The sequence below is a fragment of the Cibotium barometz genome, chromosome 8 (assembly GCF_041138505.1).
Source record: "Cibotium barometz isolate CiBa-2024 chromosome 8, ASM4113850v1, whole genome shotgun sequence".
In the NCBI taxonomy this organism is placed as follows: Eukaryota; Viridiplantae; Streptophyta; class Polypodiopsida; order Cyatheales; family Cibotiaceae; genus Cibotium; species Cibotium barometz.
Genome location: NC_141053.1, coordinates 47,343,988 through 47,352,481, shown reverse-complemented (window position 1 = coordinate 47,352,481; position 8,494 = coordinate 47,343,988). Strand labels below are relative to the sequence as shown.

Here is an 8,494-nt window from a genome sequence, read left to right as displayed (position 1 = left end):
AACACCTCAGCAGAAAACAAAACCCGCACCCATTCCACAGAGCTTGCCTACACAATACCCAATATACAAGGGTAAACATAAATGGATGCTCAAGAATCAACTTAAGGATCAACCAGATAGGAAGGACACAATGAGTAATGTAAGGATTGAGGGGAAAATACAATTCAAAAGGACCTACTGCGAGCACAAGGCTACTATCAAGGCAATGCAGCAATATGGGTACCCAAACCTAATTCCATGGCCAAAACCACAAACGATTCGAATCACCAACCAAAGAGATGTGATGGCTTACAACATCAACTTCCCGATCGAGCCAGCACCACACCTACTCTTGTGTGGAGGAGAAAGAGAAATCAGCCAACTGAATTGAGAATGACCAAGGCATCCACAACTAGACACAACAACAAAATTGTTTAGTTGGGTAGAAAGAACACTAAGGAGCTCCCACATAGAGCTAAAACGACTGCATTAGCAAATGCCCAAAATTACCCAGGTGAACCCTTGGTTTTCATGGTGATAACAAAAGGTACAAGGTAAGCAATGCATCATCATATGCATGTTTGATTGTTTGAGCAGAGTAAGAAAAAGATTCAATCTTCTGCACTCCACATGAAACTGTAGAAAAAATGGCTCACGCCGTGAACCACACACTACAACCGTTCAAGTCGTGAAGAACCGTTTATTAGCGTTTCATGCCTTGAAAGAGTTTGAGGAGTTTCACGCCGTGAAACGGTAAAATTTCGGCAACCAATTATGCAGTGACATGTGGCATTCTTCATTAAACGTAGCCGCCCTGTCTGACGGCCGCGTTACAAAATCAAATTTTCTTCTTTTCATGGTCATTTTGCATCATGTGTGAGCAGTTGTTCATTCATCGTGCATCTCCGAACCTTCTTCCATCATACAACCGCCCGACCGATCCCTTTCGAGGTGGGAGCTTAACCTCTTTCTTTTCTTTTCTTTCCTTTTTTCTCATTTTTTATGATATCAATCAAATGCATGAATAAGCCCTCTAGATTCCTTGCTTTATAGAATATGTAATGCATCCCTCCCCTAAGAAACATTTACTTCCTCGTAAACAAAAGTAGAATACCACTTCTTTGAATTACTCATATATTTCCAAGTTGAACTTTCATCATGCACGTCCTTCCACTTTACTAGATACTTAAAACACTTTGTATGTTGAGTATGTCGTCCTCTTTTATTTAAAATTGTTTCAAGTTCATGTGCAAGGTGTTACTATAAATTCGACAAGAGTTTCCTTATTTGCCAAATTATCATCACCACCTAATTACGTGAGCGGTTAAAGAAGAAGCCCCCTCTATACTATACAACAAACTTGACATTGAAACCCAAGGTAAATCCCACATGCAACCTTCGAATTTCTTCTATAATTCCTTCCAACACATGCTTTGAAAATTCTCCCCCTAGCCCAATGCATTAAAAATGGGAGACTTGATTGTCATCTTCTCAACTTTACATGCGCCTCTTTATTATTATCAACGCTATTAAGGGCCTAACAACCACATGCTCACACTATGGCAAGCCCTCTAGACTTCCTACTTTTAGCAAGATATCTAACAAAAAGAATTCACTATCAAAGTGGACAAAAGTTAAAAGAAAATCTTCCAATTAATGTAGGCAAGGTTAACTTGAGTAGCCTTGTAAATGGTAGCTAACGTCTTGCCATGGAACCCACTCAAATGCCAATTCTAGGTTAAGCATGGAGTCATCCTTGGACACATTGTTTCCAAGCGTTGAATCTCCACAAACGAGAATAAGATCCGCGTGCCCTTAGAATTGCCACCACCTATCACTACAAGGGGGTGAAGAGATTCATAGAGCATGTCACAAATAATTCAAAAAAATGAATCACTTCAAATCTTTTTGATGGAGATGCATCAAGGAAAAACGCATCCATTACTTTGAATTACTTTGAAATTGTATTGGAGTTATGGAATCCATTTAATTCTTCATGAATTGCTTTGAAATTGTGTTGGGATTATGGAATCCATTCAGATTCTTCATAAACTACTTTGAAATTGTGTTGGAATTATGAAATCCATTCAATTTTTTCATGAATTACCTTGAAATTGTGTTGGAATTATGGAATCCATTCAAAATTTTCATGAATTACCTTGAAATTGGGTTAGAATTATGGAATCCATTTTTTTTTGGCCGAGCTGTTGATGTGGGGGTCTCACAAAGGAAAAAGATGTAGAGGGAGAAAAAAGTCCTAAAATGAAGGGAGGGAGGTGTAAGGGGTGGAGGAGCGTGAGTAGAGAAAAGAGATTGGTGTCTTTAATAGTGCCAAGTTTGTTGTATGTCATAGAGAGCCCAGATTCTTCTTCAATAAAATGCCTAGCTGTGAATAGTCCTCACGTGCTTTTTTCTTAATCAACCTTGGCACCTTTTGATTTTTTCTAGAATTCCTTACAACCCATGCTTTGACTATTCTCCCTCTAGCCTAATGCATGACAAATGGTGAGACTTCATTTTGATCTTCTCAACTTAAATATAATTAGTCAATAATACTAGGTGCCTCAAATACCATGTTTGGCCACATGTCCACATTGGAAACCCTCTAGATTCTTTGCTTTATAGAATATGTAACGCATCCCTCCCCTTCGAAACGTCTACTTCCCCATAAACAAAAGTAGAATACACTTCTTTGAATTGCTTATCTTTCTCCAAGTTGAACTTTCATCATGCAAATCCTTCCACTTTACTAGATACTTAAAACACTTTGTATGTGCATGTTGTCCTCTTTTATTTAAAATTGTTTCAAGTTCATGTGCAAGGTGTTTCTATAAATTCGACAAGAGTTTTCTTACCTGCTAAATTATCATGACCACCTAGTTATGTGAGCGGTTATTAAAGAAGACCATGAACAACCCAAGCACAAGGAGATGAGAGAGAAAAGAAATCATGGATTTCTAAAAAATAAGAGGAAAAAATCCCTTCTATTAATCCTTAGTATTCCCGAGTTTCCCTTCTTAATCTTCTCAATGTCTTTCACATACGGCAAAAAGGCCTGCCGCCTGGGGTTGAGTACTAGTTATTTTTAAATATACGCTACCATAAGTTGTTAGCCATTGATTGGGCTAACAGTCAACGTCAGCAGCGTAGCTTCATATCCACGTAAAACTTTTGCAAGTTGGCCATTGATTGGCCCCCTTCCTGGCACGTCTGCCTGGCCACTTGCATAACCTCTTGGGCGTTCCGCCTTGCCTCCTGCCCATCCACACCTTCCATCAGAGCTTTCACTCCATGCTCCACAAAGCCCCTCTCCAATGCACCCTCCTCCGTCCTTTCCAGCTCCATCCCCACCTTCCACACATGGGCGATGTAGTGCGCATTCGACCTTTGCTCAGCTTCCCTCGGACAGCCCAATATCGGGACTCCCGCCCACAAGCTTTCCAAGGTTGAATTCCATCCACAGTGGGACAAAAACCCTCCCACTGCACTGTGTGCCAGCACCTCCACTTGGGGTGCCCAATTTATTATCAGCCCTTTCCCACTTGTCCTCCTCAGGAACCCCTCCGGCAGCACCTTCGACAATTCCCCATCGTAAGAATCTGCCCTAATCGCCCACAAAAATGGCTGCCCACTTCTCTCAAGCCCAGCTGCCAGCTCTTGGATCTCTTCCCCAGACAAGCTTGCATGGCTGCCAAAGGCTATGTAGATAACAGAAGCCTTGGCTTGTGTACTGAGCCAGGCGATGCAATCCGGTTGCCCATCTAATGATGGGTTAAACTCGTGTTTAGTGTGGCGAAGCAAGGGGCCAATCGCATAAGCTGGGATATGGGCCACTTGGAGGGCTTGGAAGGCAGTGGGCTCTAGCTCGGATAGAGTGTGGATGAGGATCCTTTCTGCGCGCTTTACACCGGCAGCAACCTCACCGCAGAAATGCACCAATGGGTTAGAAGGCTGAGCAAAACGAAGTTCTTTGGGATAATGCTCGGAAGGGAAGGGGGGAAGGCCAGGGATGTCTAGCATAAGTGGGCTCTCGCTCTTCCATAGTTTAGGCGAGCCTGGTTAAGAATCGTAAGACTGTGAAAGGATTAGCAAAACAATTAACAAACTGAGTTAATATCCATTCTGTTATTAGCAATCACCAATACCTTTCTCGGGGAATATACCCTTGGAGAAGAGTGCCGGGATGCTAGAAACGATCAAATACGCCATGGCAGTAGAGGTCCAATAATCAACTCTAGGAATGCCTACTGTGTCCGCAATATCTTGAGTCCAAGGCACAAATGAGTCGGAAATGAGGCAAGTGACGCCGTTGTCCTGGAGCCTTAGCTTCTCGAGGAGCTTCTCGAGGCCGTCTTTCATGGCAGGGGTGACTGCGAAGGGCATGTGGTTTTTGTCGGCCTCCAACCCATCTTCAACAACATGGATGCGAATGGAGGGGTCCTGGGAGGAAGAGAGGCGCTTCTGCTGCTTGACCTTGTTGTAGTATGAGGAGAAGTAGACAAAGGAGACAGAGAAGCCGACAGAAGACAGGGCGCGTGCGAGAAGCATGCAGCCATTCACATGGCCTTGGCCAGATGCTGGCACAACAAGAGCATGAGGAGGACTAGCCATAGCCATCTCTGCAGGGAGGGCTGCGCTGAGACAGTGCGCAGAGGGTAACAAGGAGATTGACTACATACCCCTTTATATATATAGATATGATTCAATTATATATATATATAAATATAGAGGGGTGATCCCGAGCAACCTCCTACATTGACGTCACCCTCTACATCACCCTCTTTTGTCCCTTATGCTAAAATATCAGCTTTTCCTCCTAATGTCAAATTTATGCGCAGGGAAAAAAGTCCTTTAAAAAAAATATTTATAATATTGAAACTGAAGATATTTACAGCAAAGAATTATCTTACTTGTATCCCAAGCCCACTCCAAGTCATATTTACTACAATTCAGTAATTTGCAAAACATATCCAATCTTTCATCCTCCCATACAAAAGAAGATTGACTCCACGACACATGGAAGGCTATCAGCATGAGCTCAGTAGTGAAACCTTTAGGTGGGAGACTTTCCAAAACATATTTGCTTGACCAGACCTTAACCATAGGTCTAGCTCCCAAGGGATTTTCCACAAATGCCACAAATGTATAAACTGGATGTTTTTCCTTGAGATACCATCTTTTGGCCTTAGGTCCAAACTTGGGCAACTTGATCTTCACATCTTCAGTTAGGCAAACCTACATACAATCTTATGTTAGTAGATCCTAGTATGTACCAAGGTCTGCTATATTGCAGATCATCTGATTCCATTGTGGAGAGATTGTATTGCCTGAAGTGTGTTAGCATCATTCAACTTGTTAACATCATATACAGATCTTCACAAATGAACACATTTATACATTGTTTCAATGACATTCAAACCAGTTTCCCCACCCCTTGCAAACACTAAGCTATTCCTAGATATCCAAATCTCCCATAAATAACCATATCTAATAATACTAAACAGGCAATTCATTAGGACTTGTTTGGGGTCTTCTTGGGCCCTTTAATTTGCCCCAAGCCTAATGACAGTCATTAAGGAATGGTGCAATAGGAGAAGGCCATGTGGAGAAAAATGTTGGGTTTCCCTGCCCCTAATATGTAGGGGTCAAACTTGAATCATACGTTTTTTTTTAAAAGAAATTGGGCTGAAAATGCAAAATCTTTCAATAAAATCAGATTTCCTACCTTTTTTTAATAAAGACAGCTCAAACTGGCATAAATGACCCCACCTCAAAAAGTGGGCTAGGGCCAGAAACGCCCCCCCATCATTATCCCTCATTTAAAGCTACTTTTCCCTCTCCCCACTCCCTCTTCCTCTCTCTAAAACTAGCAATTCGGTTTTGAGTCTCTCTCTAACTAAAAGAATCTTTTTTGGCCTCCTCCCTCCCCATTCTGCCTTCCCCTTCCCTCCTAAAGTTAGATCTATCTTTCTGTGCCTTCTTGGCTATGGAAAGCTTGGAAAACAGTCCACTTTTTCCCCCATCAAGTCCATCCTCTCTTGCTTGCACACATTCTTCACTCTCCTCTTGCTAGCTTATACACATTCTTGACTCCTCTTGCCAGCTTATATGCTCTGCTAGCATTAGGTTGCAGAGATCTTCTTGGCTATGGAAAGCTTGGAAAACAGTCCTTTTTTTCCCATCAAGTCCATCCTCTCTTGCTTGACAGAGACTCTTGTACAAATATCCCAGTGCAAGGATTTCTACGAGAGTGTGCTAGAAACTAGCTTTGCCCCTCACAAGCCGCTTGCCATTTCGGATTCCATCAGCCTCGGGAGCATCAATATTAGTGATGCAGACCTTGCGGATCATGATGATGCCACTGAGGTAGTACACCCAATTTCTTCCCTTCTTAATTTGTAATTTTTTGAAGTCAACTCATTCTTCTATCTACTTTGTAGACCGCAAGAGAAATGGACTGGTTCGCAAGCCGAAAGGGTGGAGCACAAAAGAAGGTGGAGGGGAAAGATGCTGCGCTATGGCACTACATCCCGAGCTTCAATGCTGAGATGCTTCGCGTAATTCACAACGACTTTTCAAATGATGCGCAAGCTGAATTTTTGAAGTGCAGAGCCCTAAGCGCCATCCTGTCTGAAGCCCCTATAGCCCAAAATGCCCATAAATGTATTCTTGTAAATAGGGAAGCAGCTATCTATAGCTTTGGTGATAAAGGTGCAGGGTCTTTCCTAGGATTTTGTGGCCTTAGCCTTGGACAAGGCATCACTGATGCCAAAGAGATAGCCGAACGCATTGGTGACAAACCATCAGTAAAGACTCTCACCCACGAGGCTTTCACCAAGCTCATCAAGCGAGTTGGCTAGATCCAATGTACTCATTTGCCTTCTGTGAAAATCAAACAATTAATGACATCAAGATGTTTTTCGAGCTGATTTTAAGTTTTATCTTCTTGATGTGTTTATATGTTGTTGTTGTGTCCTGTCATGATGTTTCAATCAATTTTTGTGAACGCTCATCTGCCACTGCCCGTCCGACTTTGGCTCGACTCGACAGGCCGATTTCTCCCGCGTATGGCCCCAGAAGGGTATATCAGCTGTGCGGGGTGCGCCGGGGCCGGGGGGGGGGGGGCGGTGGTCGCTCCGTGGAGCTTGTGTGCCACGGAGCGACCATCGGCCTCCCCCCCTCGGCCCCGGCGCACCCCGCACAGCTGATATACCCTTCTGGGGCCATACGCGGGAGAAATCGGCCCGTCGAGTCGAGCCAAAGTCGGACGGGCGGTGGCAGACGAGCGTTCACATGAGGTCGAATGTACATAGCGACAATAATTACATGCAAAAGACTACAATTACCTTGACAAGACAACAATCACTTGCAATAGAAAATAACTTTTTTGAAAATAGACATGGTTTTTCATTAATCAAATTGAGATTACAAAACACGGTTTGTTGCATTACAAAGGCTTCCCCTATCTAGTGAAAGAGAGCTTCCTCTCCATGGATACGCCTAGCTAGATGAAGATCAGATGGCTTCAAAGTGACACGTTTTGCATGCACCATGCACAAAACCGCGTCTTGGAAAAGCGAAACCAAAATATCCTCGGCACCTTGTTGCAGAGCGCCTAGTGCCGTCGCTTGCACACGATTGACATCCCGGCGCTGGTCGTGGATAATCTCTTTGACGAGACGCCCAAAAGGTGCCTTTGGAATAATTGGTGTGCAGGTCTTTTGATATTTGCGAATTTCTCTAAGGGCAACTGTCCCTGGTCTCCACCTTTGCTTCTTCTGCGTTGTTGGGGGCGGTGGTGCTTGCGCGTAGCGAGTCCAAGCTGGCGTGTCATTTTTAAACTTCTGTCGCTGCTCTTGGAAGTTATCGGAAGGGGTTTCTGTGCGTTTAGGAATGGTTTTCCCCTTCTTAGCCTTTGCAGGTGTTGGAGTTTTCTTTGCCTTTGCAGATGGAGTCTTCGGAGCTGCTCTCTGCTCTGCCTCCTTCCTTACTCGCTCCTCTTCATCTTTCCTATCTTTTTCCTCACGAAGCCTTCGTGTGTTTGCTGCCTGGCTTCTCGTTCAAGCTTCTGTCTCTTATTTTCTACTTCCTCAGCTGAGAGTTTTCTCTTTCCTTTACCAAGTGCACGAGCCAAGACTCTGTCTAGCATTGCATTGACAATCCTATTGCTCGGCAGGTGCTCCCTTTCTACTGCGTCTTCATTTCTCCTCTTTGTATATTCTGCTCGAAGACTTTGTATAGCCGCTTCCAAAATTGTGTCATCTTCGTATCCGGCCATTCGCAGGTCAGCAACAAATCCGTGAGCTTTTCTGTTAAGCCAATCCTCCTCCGCAGCAAAGAATGCTAATCTTCTCTTGTTGCTTGCGGCGGCCTGAGCTTCTTCTACAGCCTTCTTATCTGCCTCCGCCTTCCTAACTGCCTCGTCTTCTTCCTCCTTCTTGGCAGCCTCATCCTCCTGTGCTTTCTTTGCTGCCTCGTCCTCTTGAGTTCTGATGGTCTCTTCGGCTTCTTTTCT

At 43.8% G+C, this 8,494-nt stretch overlaps 1 protein-coding gene across 1 annotated transcript; it reads right to left on the bottom strand.

Moving 5' to 3' along the window:
* Positions 1–2,933: 2,933 nt before the first annotated feature.
* LOC147636350 (UDP-glycosyltransferase 85A7-like) lies at positions 2,934–4,650 on the bottom strand. The gene is made up of 2 exons (XM_086801786.1): positions 4,125–4,650; positions 2,934–4,034 (listed from the first exon to the last, which is right to left on the bottom strand). The coding sequence occupies exons 1-2, from the start codon at positions 4,594–4,596 to the stop codon at positions 3,118–3,120; spliced, it is 1,389 nt and encodes a 462-aa protein (XP_086657912.1). The 5' UTR covers positions 4,597–4,650; the 3' UTR covers positions 2,934–3,117.
* Between the last annotated feature and the right edge of the window lie 3,844 nt (positions 4,651–8,494).